Here is a 15,529-nt window from a genome sequence, read left to right as displayed (position 1 = left end):
AGCAAAGTAGAACATGTCACACAGAAAAGACTGTAAAAGACCGCAGCTCTGCAGAGTTTAGCTCCAACCACCTCCAACTCACACCTGATCAACAGTCTCTAGTAGCACCTTGATTAGTTGATCAGCGGTGTTTGATGATTGGAGCAAAACAGCAGAGCTGCGGCCTTCCAGGAGTCCAGTTTGAGGCCTATGATGTAAACAAACCCGTAAACACAGCTGAAGCTGATCGTGTTAGGAACTAAGCAGCTTTTGTGTGACGTGTAGTTACATATTCTGAAAGGTGTGCATCAGAGATCACTTCAGGTTACATCGAAGGGTACCAAAGGCACCGCCAGACCCAGGGGCGCAACCACACATTTACTGAGGGGTATGCGGGTTCAAGTTTTGCGCCCCCCCATCACCAATCCAATTATATTTTATAACAGGCAAGTGATAGTGCCAAAATATTTTCATCAATATATTAAAGATATTTTTTTCTCATTAACATGCTTCAAACAAATACATTTCGCAGTTCTGAACACAACTGAAATAGTATGAAGTAGTAAAAGTATAATTACACAAAGCATGTTAAGTCACAAAGAATTACATCTCATCCCAACCCAAATTTCTTCTCAATTTCATTTTCCTAACTAAATGATTATAGCACATTGACATGCCTTGCTTCTGTACTTTTTGTACATTTGTGAAAACAAAATGATCGATATGGGAGTCCTAAAGGGCAAAAGAACATAAAAATGCAATTACTTCTCATATGCGAGGTATAAGGTCTGTCTTTGCATAAACAATTGATTGAAACTGCTATTACACCCCTCACAAAGTTAAATAAAGACTGTAAAATGTTTAGTGTAAGAAATAAACAGAGACAAACTGCCCAAAATGTTCTATTTTAATAAAATGTTATGGGCAAACTTTTTTTTTGTATGTGACTAAAATTAAAATTGTTTTGGGCAAAAAAAGATACCACAAGGCCTGATGTATCAATATGATACATAATAAATTTATAAAAACTTGTTTATGGTTTAAAATGGATCTCGACAAAAGGATTAATAAACATTTTAGTTCCAAAAAAATGTGAATATTCTGACTATTTGTTCATGTGTCAGTTTTAACAAGTTTAGGAATCATTATAATCAAGTATATTCAAATTATATAGGGGAATTTTTAATCCAAATATTTAATCTGAAATACCTGTTTATGTGAAATAGGTCTGTACTTACATAAACATATATTTTGTGTGATCCCTCTTATTTTGGCAAAATAATTAATTAATTCATTATTTAATTATAAATAATAATAATAAATAAAGAAAAAAATGTCAGATTAATCTTATAACTTTTGACCTCAATTGTAAGTATGTATGATTTGACAGTTTATTTTGATAATTTTTTTAAAAATCTAAACAGTTACATCTACATCAATAGTTTACACTTGGCTGTGTGACTGCATGTTATTGTGTTAAATGATTTTAAATTAGAAATGTGTGCCAACGTATGCAACTAATTGTATCATTTTTTATTTATTAAAATGCAATATTATACACGTATAATATGCAAAATAAACATTTTTAACAAAGCATATTTATTTATTTTTATTATTTAAAACTTTTAATAAGGATAATTTCAAAAATAGTTTTGGCGCAATGGCACCCCCCCATGTGTAGCGCCCCTATGCGCCGCATATACTGCATACACCCTTTTTGCGCCACTGGCCAGACCCACCATACCGATATGAGCCAGCCTTTAGTGTGAATGTTGCTTAATGCAGCAGAAATTGTGTTGTTTGTCATCTCTGAATATCTTGAACGTGTGAATCTGAATACACCATCCTTACATCATGCCACTGTCCATCATTGTACTTCTCCTTGGATCGGATTCTGACTTGGCTTTGGCCCGAGCTGAACGTGAATACCAGTCTTGCATGAGTAAGGAACAGAGCCATTAAGTTCTCCCCAGACGTGTCGGCGAGGTAGAAGATCAGACCAAACGCTGAACGGGTTTTCAGAGACAGAGAGAAGTGAGATCTAGAAGAGTGGGGGAAGAGCACCGTTATTTCTCACCATCGCTATTATCAATTAATATTTGTATAATTTGCAGGGGATTATTGCTCGACCACAGCTCTCTGCATTGCTTTAAACTGTTTCAGTCGGCCGCTAGCTCTCTGCAAATCTCACATGGTCGCCCACTGAAGCTGACTGCGCTCAGTCAGTAGCTGGATGGGAGACCACATGCAGAGGTGCTCAACCTGCTGTCTGTGTGGGTCCTAATGCCCCAGTATATGATGGGGACACTACTGCTCAGTGAGCGCTGTATTTCGGATGAGATGTTAAACTCTCTGTGTGTTAAAAATCCTAGGATGTCTTCGAAAAAGAGGAGTAGGGCATCCTGGCCGAATCTGCCCACTGGCCTCCGTCCATCCCCATATCAGAACTGGCCTCATCACTCTTTTGTTTTGAGGTATTGTGTGTAGACCAAGTGTTGCAAAACATGTGAGAGAGGCAATTGAGCTGTTCAGAAACAGATTTGCTGGATATATTCATCATCAATACTCACTCGTGTTTGATGGCACTGGCGATGCCCGTGTACTCATGTCTGCTGTGGGCAGATCCACCATAGTGATTTGCATGGGGGGTTGCTCGTGGGCGGGACGACAGGTAACAGGACGCCTCCTCTTTCTCTGGAATGTTCAGAGGATTGCTCTTCAGGCCATGTGGCAGGCCGGACTCATCCCTGCCCACCTGATAGTGGAGACAACACTATGTTCAGATGTATAACAGTGTAGAGAGACAGTGTCTTCATGCAGCTGTGTGTGCCAGTGTGTTTCACCTTGCGGGAGTGCCCTGCACTTCTTCTAGAGGAGTCTCTGCTGTCTTTGAGCAGAGCAGACGGGGGTCTTTCAATCGGGCAGTCCTGTAGCGAAGCCTGCACATTCTCACTGTAGCGCTGGAAATCTTCTGGCTCTATATCTCTGTCCTGCCTGCATCACAGACACACCACAACCACACATGACCACAGTTTTAAGCTGTTCTTTAAACCTCCTGCTAATTTACCCCACACCGGTCGTTCAAGATGACCAGGGGACATTATTAGATGACCAGGGGACACTGAGTTGACCATTAGAGCAGATTTTGAGCTGTTTGAGATTCATATAATGGCAGTCAATGCTGATTTATGGTGTTTGAGATTAAAAATAAACATATGCAAATGAGTCCAAATCAATCACACTGAGGTCTCGTGATGTGAAATGATTCCTCATTGGAAGAAACTGAACATTATATACAATGCTGCTGGCTGTAATTATGGCCAGACAGAATCTGTGGACATATTTAGCTATTTCTAAAAAATATAGACAGAATTATTTTAGGAGTATCGTAGCTAAAAATGTACAAAAATAAACAGCTTTTAACTTTTATTTAATGTTTACAATGCAAATCCATCTAGATCCAGTTCTTTGGTAAACAAAGCAAGTCTCTCATATAATTTATCTCTACTAAAAGACAGAAAATATTACTGTACAAACTGTATTGCACATAAATCATATGAATATTTTCATATCAGTCAATAATATTACTGAAATTAATTTAAAAACTGAATAAATATAAGTTTACACACATTTACACAAGCAAATAAATACTCAACGATGAGCCGGAAACCTCCAGATTTCTGCACGTACAGATTTTGTGTGGTGCTGGCTATAATCCACAGCCTGGTCTAACAGTTCTCCACACATGTGTGAATGTAGTCCAGTCGCTTTGATGATGAATAAAATCACATACGCCACCCAGGCTCATTCTGAAAACGTTGTCCCGTGGATGTTTCTGGAGGCCGTGAAATATGTCCCGGGAGGTGCGTGTTTTTGCAGTCTTTGTTTTCGCAAATCTGCAAGAGGCCGCTTCGTATTACGAATTTCTCTCACAAGTGTCGTTCGCGCCTGCTGTTCTCGCGTAAACCCACCAGAGGCCGCTGTCGACTGACCGTTTGTCTGACTTGCCAGCTGACCAATCCAATCGATTGACCCACCCCCTCCTCCTTCCCTAAACCCAACCAATTTTACAGATTGACCCGCCCACCCGCTTACTTCCCTAAACACCAACAAACAGTTTCATAAGCCGTCCAGAAAAAGAAAAGCCCTCGTCTGATTTTTACCACGTTTTCAGATTTTACCACACTCTCAGCCTGTTATTCACTTTAATTTTTGGATTCTGTTTATGTCTTACCTGATTTCTGGAACCGCTTTTCCCCGGACTTGACCCCAGTCGTCGTCCTCATCTTCTCTCTGCGTCTCAAATCAGCCCACGTACACTACAAGCTACCTGGACAAACTGGTTGTGGCGGGAAAGCCCTTCACACGGAGGTAAGCGCGAAAAGGAACACCGCCCTGTAGCGTTCGTTTAAAAAAAAAGTAAATCCAGCCATGTGTACCTCCGGCTACATAATTCACGGTCTCCAGAAACGTCCACGGGACTACGCTTTCAGAATGAGCCTGTGTTGCACCGATGTCTATCAACAAACTGTGCCACCTGCCTGGCCTCCCGTTCAATCACACCCGCACGCTTTCAGCATCAGAAAGGTCCGGACTACATTCACATACGCAACGTTTGACCAGGCTGTGGATTATAACTGATAATATTGTGACTCTTCAGTTTCTTACATGGATTGTTTTGCTTCACTGTGTCTTCAGTAGTCATGGCTGTTCATCTGGACTCGTTTGCATGTGTTTATTTCTAAACTATTGACTGCATTTATACGAACCACAGATTCAGTTCAACTGAATTAAGAACAGCGCCGCCATCTTGGATGGCCCGTTGGTAAGTATATTTTGGATAAACTACACCTTTAATACAGTATTGTGGAATTAAATGTGAGAAAAATAGAGGCCATGCAAACATCGAATGTAGTTTTGTTCAATCATAACTCTGTCCAGAGCTGAGTTAGACGGCCTCAAGAGAAGTTCCCAATATTAAAGATGATTTTCAAAATAATAGAAATGTGTTTCCTTCTATCTATATTTGTATTATACATGATATAAGACCTGAAATGAGCACATGAGAGGAAAAAGGAAGCATGCAAAATGTGCAAGTTAGGAAGGTTTAGGAATATGTTTATCAAGGAATCAAAACAATAACAGCATGTGCAGAGAATTTACTAAACATCGACTTCGCAGAGAAGAGATTTCCTGAGAAAAGCATTTTGAAAAGGGCTTTGTTTGGTAGGTGAGGGTTTTATACATTACCTGCTGATGTAGGCATAACTGATGCACCCAGTGAAATTGAGTATGGAACTGGATGTAGAGCCTCCATAGTAGAAGGCCTTTGGAGTGTTGTCTGACTGAGACGTGGAAGACGGCTTCTTCTTATCCTGCTTGTCTTTGTCATCAATGACAATTTCATATCTGCCAAGAGATCATGGATAAACAGCTGATGTAACAAGCTTGCACACACAAACACACAAACGTGAATACATGGATTACAGGGACGCTCCACAGGTGTAGTGAACTTTATACTGTACTGTATTGCCATACTCTTAAACCCAACCAAGGTCACACTGCAAAATTTAAATGTCAATAGACCTCATAGGTGTGACTTTAAGCATTTTGTATTAGAGGTACACGAGGTGTGACCCTGTAAACCACTATTAAGAGTATAACTAAGAGTATAACTAAGTCATACCATCGTCATTATACAACTTAGTGTCCCTGCAAACCACATATACCAGTACAGAAACATACAAACTACACAGAAATGGCAATTGGCCCAGCTAAGACTCGAGCCAGTGATCTTCTTGCTGTAAGGCGACAGTGCTAACCACTGAACCACCGTGCCGCCCACATAACCTATAATGTCAAAGCTAAATTATATTTGTTATATACCAAGGATATTACATACATTTAAATAAAGCTGTCACTAGTCTGCGTTTCACGTTATCAGTATTGCATTTGGAGTGTAAATTCAGGCTCTTTTGGGGCATTCTGATGAACATCGCATAATACATTAATTTTTAAATGGTATATGTCACAGGAGTCAGTGTAAAGTGCACTAGGAATGGACTTATTTTAATATGACATTGTGGAAAATGCTGTAGGCTATAAGGATATGTCAGAACTCAGAGTTGGCAACTTACTTCTGATTGGTGACAGAGGCGACTAAGAAATGAGAGCGGCCATCATTGTAATGCTTCTTCTGGGATTTCACTCTAGTTCCTTTGGCCTGGAGTACCACAGCACCGTTCTCCAGAGAAAGAGAAAACTCATCCGACTGAAACAAAGACAAAGACTGGATTGGTCTAATGTCTTCAGAAAAAAAGCATACCCTTTATTTCAAACATCCACAAAACTTTCTCCTTCATTTATCAAGCATTGGGGCATTGCAATCAGCTTCCCATTACAAACTAGTGACAGAACTTTAGAGGAAATAAAGCAGACTGTACCCCATCTCTGTGGTAGAACAGGAGCCCGCTGGGTTGTAGTGTTTTGAAGCTCAGTCCTCCTTCAAATGATTGGAATGGAGAGATTTTATCTGAAGAGCTCAGGTAACCATTGCCAGTGAAATACGCCTTATGGGACATCTGTAGATACAAGACCATGACAGGATTTGGTCAAGAAGCCAGCGCTCACCACGGTTACACAGACTTTGGTAAGGCTTTCTGCATGTGCATTTAATTGGCACAGTCTTTGCGTGCATCATCTGCATGACGCTCCTCAGATGAGGCTTTACCATGGCAGAGCAAACTGAAGATGCACAGTGTACAGGACATCCAGCTTGCATTAGAAAATGGTCAGTTTACTGTTAGGAAACCCACATAAGGCAGTCTGATGTATGAGAGTCTTTTTCATGCAACAGATGCAAATGGAAAAAAAATGACCCTTTGTGCGATGTGAAAACACCTTAAAGTTTTACCTTTTAGCATTAAAGGGGGTCGCACACAGGATGAGCTGCGTGGTGCATCACCATGCATTTTAGAATTGTAAACACAGATTTCTATCAGGGCTTGACTGGACACTGTTCATGTTTTTGCTGCGCACCTGAATAGTTTCATTTTAAATAACATGTGAATGTGTGCATTTGGCTAATGTTACTTCCAACTGTCATGTGCTGATGGGCACTCATGTCTCCTCACATAGGGGCAAACAAACCTGACATTAGGTTGTGCAAAGATTGTCGACTTTTTTTATCTGTTTTTTGTTTTGTTTGTCTTGTTTGTTTGTTTGTTTGTTTGCTTTATTCATAGAGCACATTTGAAAACAACAGATGTTGACCAAAGTGCTTTACAAAAAGACCAGCATACAAAATCTATACCTATATATAAAAATTAAGCAAAATATATAAAACAGATAAAAATTAATTAATTACAATCAAAGGCAAGAGACGGTGATTTTTTAGATGGGACCAAGTGAAAATTCCTAAATTCCTAGTCGAGTAGAAAAGTATCCTAAGCAGGCAGCGGCTGAACAAACAGAAGTAAAAACCTCGGGGGAGTGCGACTATAAAAGCAGTCCCCCGCAGACGTCTACTGTTAAGCATCGTTTGAAGCATTTTGAATTACAAGGACATTAGGCATGTCCTCATAAACCACCATGATAAAGTACAACTGTGTCATTATACAAAAACCTGTCCCTGTAAACCACCAAATCCAGAGCATACAACTTCATCCACATTAACTGGGAGCTGATCATTTCAATGTGGTGAGACCTGATGAAGAAGAGAGCACGCAGACGGGAAGTTGTAGAAGTAATTTGCAATCTGATCTACGCTTTCTCTGATCGTCTTCACTCCCAGGAGAAGTCCTGTCACTCATTCAGGACATGTGCTAGGGCTTCCCTTAACATAATAAACCTAAAAACTTGGACTGGCGTGAAAAAAAAAAAACCTGTCAACGGCAGGAAAAGAGTTAAAGAATTCGTTCATCCAAAAGTCATGTTCTGAACTGATGCTAAAGACATTCTTGGTACATTTCAGGGCTTTGATTGTTTCAGCATCTTTGTTGTCTATGGAGGGTCACCGATATCTCAAACTGCATCCAAAATGTTCTAATCAGAATATGGTCTTACAGGTTTGGAATGAACTAGAGGTGAGTAATTAAATACAGAATTACATACAATTGCTGGGTAATCAAATAATCAGCACTGCCATCATGAAGGTGTGCTGCTTACAAACGATTCCTCAGGACAGCCGCTGCTGATACCAATAGTTCCTTGCTCCTCCAAGAGGTTGAAATCCTTTTTCTGGAACTGGAAGCCTTTTACACAACCCTTCAATCCAATCAAGGATGTCAGCTCTGGCCTGTTGGACATCCAATTATCTTGGTTAAAAGTATGAAATCACTAACGGTAGTGGATTTCTCTGCGCTTTATTTGGAGCATATGATCTTACCTAGACTGCAGAATTCTCGAAGGAGCTCCTCCTATATAGATATCAGAAAAGGGTAGGGGTTTCTTTTCACTTTCAAAGGACTTGACATGGCTTCTGTCCACCAACAAAATGATCTTCTTTGAATGATGATAGATCACAGACACCTGAGGGGAAAATGACAGGGTGTTACAAAGAGTGTCCACGCTGTGTTTAAAGATATAACGTGATGTACTGCTGGAAAACATTACCTCGTGATAGCGAGCGTCATTGATCTGCAGTTTGGCTAAGTTAGTCTCTATGATGACAGGACCGTTAGCAAAACCAAAGTCGTACATCAGACGGAGAAAGCCATTTTTCAGCTCCAGCACAAAGAAATTGGTCTGCAAAAGTCCAACACAAATGCATACATTTATTTATTTTGCACATTCATTTAGGAAAATGCGTGTATGTATATATATATTCATTCATTTTCTTGTCAGCTTAGTCCCTTTATTAATCTGGGGTCACCACAGCGGAATGAACCACCAACTTATCCAGCAAGTTTTTAGGCAGCGGATGCCCTTACAGCCGCAACCCATCTCTGGGAAACATCCACACATACTAGTGACAATTTAGCCTACCCAATTCACCTGTACCGCATGTGTTTGGACTGTGGGGGAAACCGGAGCACCCGGAGGAAACCCACACGAATGCAGGGAGAACATGCAAACTACACACAGAAACCCCAACTGAGCCGAGGATCGAACCAGCGACCCAGCGACCTTCTGGCTGTGAGGCGAACGTGCTACCCACTGCACCACTGCGTCGCCCATATATATATATATATATACACACAACAGTTCTGTCTGGTTCTCGAATACTCTGCTAGATCAGCACTCGTACAGCCTCTTCACCCTTCTGTATTACTCCGCCCACATTGCGTGACAGCAGATCAACATTCTTCAGTTTGACAAATATTGCAGCTGTTGGACAGCACCATGTACTTTTGAGGCTTTTTTAGGCAAGAATGTAGTTGTGTTGTAGCGGAGCAAAAATAGTTGACGTTGTCCATCTACAAAATGGTGGCAGAGTATATACTATAGTAATCTGCTAGTGTTCGCTTTGACTTTTTTAGGGTTAATTATTGTGATCTCCTGATTGCAGCAGATAAATACTGGGAGATCTCTGTAGACTGATGGCATTTCATGTTGTTCGATCCTAAATACCCTGTTTTGTCATCACTGTAGACATTACGCTAGAGAATCACTCAAACACTAGTCTGCTGTTTGACCTCAGCTGCAGATGTGAATGAATGGCAGAGGAAAGTAGTTCCCCGTACTAAAGAGTTTCTGAGACTCTCCGTGTTTGATTTTCTTTTTTATATACATGATTATGCCAAAGAACTGTTGTATAAACACAATATCACGCGAGCAGCAGTGCAATATGGCAGTTCTGTATATCATCGCTAAGTTAGTCAGCCAACACACGCCTCCAACCAGTGTCAATATACATGCCATATCGCACTGCTACTCATGGTCTATTGCTCATATATTTACAGTATGCACATGACATAAGTATAAAGCCCTTTTTAAGCAATCTTAAATGATATCCAGGGGTTTCTGTGTATGTGTTGTTTTAAGTTGCAGTCTTTCATTTACAGTTTCATGAACCAGTGACCTTCCTGCTGAGGCCACAGTGCTGACCACTGAGACACTGACACACTTTACTATGAGATTCAAATGTATGATGTTTTAAGTTTTTTACTAGATGTTTTAGGAATTATCTTCAGAATTACATGTTTGTTTTGTGCTAGAATGCAAGAATATAAACAAAGGAAAACCTTTGGAATGAATCTACATTTACCTCATTCACCATGAGGAAGAGGATGCCGTTGTTAGCAACAGTTCGAACTTCAATATCAAATCGAGTGACGACGCCAATCTTTCCTCGCCTCTCAATGTTGTTGACTAAAGCGTAGCCGGTGCCGTCAAACAAATAACTGGTGACACGACTCTGAGAGAAAGCCAGCTTGTGCCTGAAAACACAGAGAGATTGTCATTCTTAAACACACACAGCATGTGGAAATAAAAAGCCACACAACACATCATAAAGCAGGACTGATCATACAAATACAGATCTTTACAAGCACAGACAAAACCATGAAATAGAGTTGATCATAACCAAGTACTCACACTTCAGGATCACATTGAAACAGTTTGTTAGACACACATTTTGGTAGTTTGAGGACACTTTGATTGTCACAACACTGGAATTTGGTACTAATCGATACTGTCCAAAACTGTTCAAAAACGTACATTTCCTAATAACATTTGAGCGCTGTTGAGGATGTAAACAATGTGCCTGAAACTTCAAAATAACTGTTGCGCTGCTCTGAAAAAAAAAAAAAAAAAAAAAAAAAAAAAAAAAAAAAAAAAAAAAAAAAAAAAAAAAAAAATCGCACTAAACACGTCTTGCCCCTTATTGCGCCGGGGGTTTGTCAGGGCCCATATGTTTATGATAGGGCCCATATGTTTATGATAGGGCCCATATGTTTATGATAGGGCCCATATGTTTATGATAGGGCCCATATTTTTATGATAGGGCCCATATGTTTATGATAGGGCCCATATGTTTATGATAGGGCCCATATGTTTATGATAGGGCCCATATGTTTAGTCAGTTTGAAGTTGAGATGACGACACTGCAAATACAAAACTGCCGGTTTCCACACAATCCACTCATGTTGTCTCCACACAAATCGATTAAGTTAACGTAACATATTAAAGTAACATAACATGAACATGAAACAATTAAGTTGTCCCAAGGAAATCTTAAGAATTGCACCTTAAATAATGCTGGTTCCACACAATTCCTCAACATATTCCCAACACAAACTGATTAGGTAAACTTTACAGATTCAAGAATTATAAGTGGCTTAAACATAAAAATGCTGTCCCAACAATTTCTCAATAATTGTGTTGTTTCAGCTCATTTTAAGTAAGTGGTTTAAACAAGCAGCAAAAATATAAATATGTTTTGAGTATGGAAAAGTTTTTATTTATTATTATTTTACAAATTAGAGCAGCAATAATGCTTTACAGTGTTGCTTTTGCAGTGTGAAAAGATATCAGTTACTTAAAGCGAGTAAACCACCTGCCTTAAAAGCAACAAACTGACTTTACTTAGAAATAAAGTCAATAAAGCACTGTTAAGCTGACGTCATTTTTATAATTATGCACATTTTTACTTAAAATAAAATAATAGTTTGTACAGTGTAGATCTGCTTTTGGGCTTAGTCCCTTTATTAATCTGGGGTCGCCACAGCGGAATGAACCACCAATGATTCCAGAATATGTTTTATGCAATGAATGCCACTCCAGCTGCAACCCATCACTGGGAAACACTTATAAACTCTCCTTCACACTCATACGGACAATTTTAGCTTACTCGATTCACCTGTACTGCATGTGTTTGGACTGTGGGGGAAACCGGAGCACACCCACGCCAACACAGGAGACCATGCAAACTCCACACAGAAATGGTAATAATAATAATATAATAATAATAATAATAATAATAACAACAATAATACTGAACCGCTGTGATGACAGACTTTGGCTGAGGGATTTTAAAATGACCAAAACAACATTAGAGGTGTTTTACAATGTGCTCACTCCACTGGTTTATCCATTCATGCAGTCCCTTTAAACTCGTTTTTGATATTATGATTTGTTAAAAAAATAAAAATAAATAAAAAAATCACCTGACTTGATCACCTGATGCGCATGCTGAAATGTAATCACGTTATTAAGCGATTTTTCCAAATGTATGGCCAGGGGCTTTTCCATTAAGCAGTTTTTATGTGACTTTCCAGTATATGCATACAATAGGTGAATGGAAACCTAGCTTGTGTTGACTCTCAGTGTTAAGGGGTGTCTGGACAGGCTTCTTTACCTGGGACAAGGCACCGATGCCTTAACATCCATTTTGTGAAGTTGCTTAAAGTTGTACAAACTGATGACATCATTATTCAGGGTCTCTAACTCAATGCAGCCAACGAAAGGAGCCAGGCTCAAAATCGGAGGAACCTGAAAAGGACATTTCTGTTACAGACCAAAGCAGATTCTCCATTTACTCATCTGACAAATGAACAGAGAGGAGATGCTCACACACCGTGACACCAGGAGGCACTCCTCCAACTATGAACACCATGTCTTTAGGGTCCAGGTCAAACAGCGAGTCTGTCCCGTCTGGCTCTCCTTTCTGGATGAACTTCTGCTCGGCTGTGGTGTCTTGACTGGGAACCGTCAGGAACACTTTGCCATGGCGTCCCAGCCTACCGAAAAGATGAAGGAAAAGAGTAAATCCTACACAAGGTCCTTTAATCAGCTGAAATACAGAGGAAAAATCAACTCAGACTGAAAAGTTTATTTACAAACGGGTATGACTTTTAAAGGATCCTGTTCCTACAGCTTTCACAGTAGCTGTTTGATTACAAAATGAGTGTATTTTCATGATAGTGGCAATTTTAGTTAAAAACAGCACTGAATGAAAATCAAACTGCTGATATACAGAATACATATAAGCTAGCTTTGGCTTTTATGCTTTATTTTTGTGAATAATTCAATTTCTTTTCAGCTTAGTCTCTTTAATAATCTGGGGTCGCACAGTGGAATGAACCGCCAACTTATCCAGCATATGTTTTGCCCTTCCAGCTGCAACCCATTACTGGGAAACATCCACACACTCTCACTCACACACAAACACTATGGTCAATTTAGCGTACCCAATATCCCTTCACCGCATGTGTTTGGACTGAAACCAACACCAACAAGGGGAGAACATGCAAACTCCACACAGAAACACCAACTGACCTTTTCGCAGACTACTCTTCGACTGTTCTACTGTTTGCTCCTGTGATTGACCCTTACCTGTCTGACTACCCTTATTAATAAAGACTCTGCAATTGGATCCTAGTTGTTAGCATCCGTATGTTACAGTTAGCATCTTGCTCTTAAAATTATACTTATTATATTATATTATATATAATAAATATAATATATAATTAGACTTAAATACTTGGATACCTACTTAAACTTGGACTTGAACCACTGACCTTCTCGCTGTGAGGCCACAGTTTTAACCACTCAGCCACTGTGCCACCCTGCCTTTTAATTGGTTTATTTCATTATAAAACATATATTGGGTTGCCAGAGTGTGCAGGTTTTTTCTGGCGTGAACACACGGTAAGAAATTCATGATGCATAATCAGATGATGGAATCAGTTGTTGTACCTCTCCACTTTAACAAGGTTGAAGACAGGAGGCCAGGAGCTGACTGGCTTGGAGCTGAGTGGAATCTCCACTTCCTCTTCACCCAGTTTGTAGACGTACACCAGATTATCGTTCTTTATGGCGAGTCCCATGTAGTCCCTCTTTCCCTGCAAAAGTACAAACAATGTTATACAGGACAATCTATTGCATATGAATCTGAAAACAACAACAAAAGTAACCCTTAAACCCTTTTATTAGAGTCATGAGATTTTAACACGGATCAGAACAATTAGTGTAAAGTTGGTTTATATTGGCGCATTAGGACTTTCTCCTTGATAAAAGTATTCAGGGTTTCTACAGGTATCATCAAGGCAAATTTAAGACTTTTTAAGACCCTTTTAAGACCATAAAGAATGACATTTTAGACTTATAACAGAGTATACAATAATTTTTCTAATGGCCCAGTTTTATCATGAGGAATGGTGTAAATGTTTTTAGTTTATTTTCCCCTGATTAGGGAACATAATTTGGGGAATTTGCTGTAAAATGTCTAACAGATACTGTGAACTGTGTCTAATTAAAAACCTAAATATAAAAGATAAGATTTTATTAAGATGTATTGTTGGTCATTGGATGGAAATCAGCCCAAATTGAGTAGCTTTACCTGGACAAAGCAAAATTAAGACCTGATTAAGGGCAGAAGCAAGACATGCCCTGACAGCCCCAACCTAAAGGCATCAAGTGAAGTACAGGTGTTTTGAGGGGGCAGGGATGGTTCTAGGATTATAGGAGATCTAGATTGTGGAAGCACGAGCACCTGCATTAACCATATCATTCTCATACAACAGATCAATAATCAAGACATTAGGTAACTTACATCTTACACTCAGGAATGACTAACTCCTGTTCAGTTCTGCTGTGCTAATCAAACCATTTCATGTCTCCGCCAACACACAGCTATGGTGTTCATAACACATGCTCAGGCCCACTTCCCCCTCGCCGGTGCTCACTTGTTTGTCTCCGAGGTAAAGCAAGAAGCGATCCTCTATGGGGTCTTTATCTGGGTCTACTCGGATGTAGAAACTAATGGACGTCACCGTCTTCAGCTCGTCCAGGTTGGTGTGGGGATGAACTTCTACAGCAGACTGGCCATCAAACTTCATGGACACTTGCACCTGCAATTATAGAAGAAAAGTCAACTTACTAAGATGCAAAGTAATCCTGGACGTAATGCGATCCTCATCGATGTTCAGTGTCTGTATGTTTTAGAGGAATGGAAAGTCCCGATGGAGACTCTGCATGTGTTGCGCTCTACAAGCTGATTTACCTTCTTTGCAACGCTGCGGGCCTGTGCGATGAGCTCTCTGATTTTCATGATGTTCGTGGTGACGTTATTCACAGGTTTTTTCTCCTCAACCACACGCAGCTTGCTGAGCAGCTCTGGCACAATGGCTGACAGGTCCTTCACTAAGCAAACACAAGGACAGACATCATTAGTTATGGTAGACAGCATGAGATCTCTATTCCAGAGAGCTGCTGTCTGACTCGATGTGTACGTTAGCAGTTGCCTTCTACGAACTGTGACCAGATTTAGGTCTGTGTGAACCGGAAGTCACTAAGACTTTAATTTCAGTATGTTGATGTACTTGCAAACTAAACTGAATATTAAGTAGAAGGCAGGCAGGAAGGGTTTCTCTCCCTAAATCATTCCCTCATAGCAAACTAACGGTAAGAGGGGCTAATTCTGTATCCCTAGTCCTACACAAAACCTAAACCCAACTTCAATCGTACTATTAATAAGTAGTTTATTAAGCTAGCAGGGTTAGGTAAAGGTCTGGTAATACTGTAGCCCTGGACACATATTTCCAATGAGCCTGGGTTACGTCAACCTCATTACTAGTTTGATTTTACACAATATGATGATGTTCATAGT

At 39.9% G+C, this 15,529-nt stretch overlaps 1 protein-coding gene across 1 annotated transcript in view; it reads right to left on the bottom strand.

The window, feature by feature from the left end:
• The window catches only part of lama4 (laminin, alpha 4), a 40,858-nt gene that overhangs the window by 6,125 nt on the left and 19,204 nt on the right, over positions 1-15,529 (bottom strand). The window contains 15 exon segments of the mRNA NM_001039065.2: positions 1,831-2,020; positions 2,550-2,734; positions 2,823-2,973; positions 5,230-5,388; positions 6,117-6,250; positions 6,423-6,560; positions 8,146-8,275; positions 8,366-8,508; positions 8,593-8,724; positions 10,187-10,358; positions 12,278-12,411; positions 12,497-12,659; positions 13,618-13,763; positions 14,607-14,771; positions 14,924-15,063. Of these exon segments, the coding sequence (NP_001034154.1) occupies positions 1,831-2,020; positions 2,550-2,734; positions 2,823-2,973; positions 5,230-5,388; positions 6,117-6,250; positions 6,423-6,560; positions 8,146-8,275; positions 8,366-8,508; positions 8,593-8,724; positions 10,187-10,358; positions 12,278-12,411; positions 12,497-12,659; positions 13,618-13,763; positions 14,607-14,771; positions 14,924-15,063 (2,282 nt within the window).

Source organism: Danio rerio, chromosome 20 (assembly GCF_049306965.1).
Source record: "Danio rerio strain Tuebingen ecotype United States chromosome 20, GRCz12tu, whole genome shotgun sequence".
NCBI classification, from domain to species: Eukaryota; Metazoa; Chordata; class Actinopteri; order Cypriniformes; family Danionidae; genus Danio; species Danio rerio.
The sequence above is the reverse complement of the archived record's forward strand: the minus strand, read 5'-3'. Positions and strand labels throughout refer to the sequence as shown.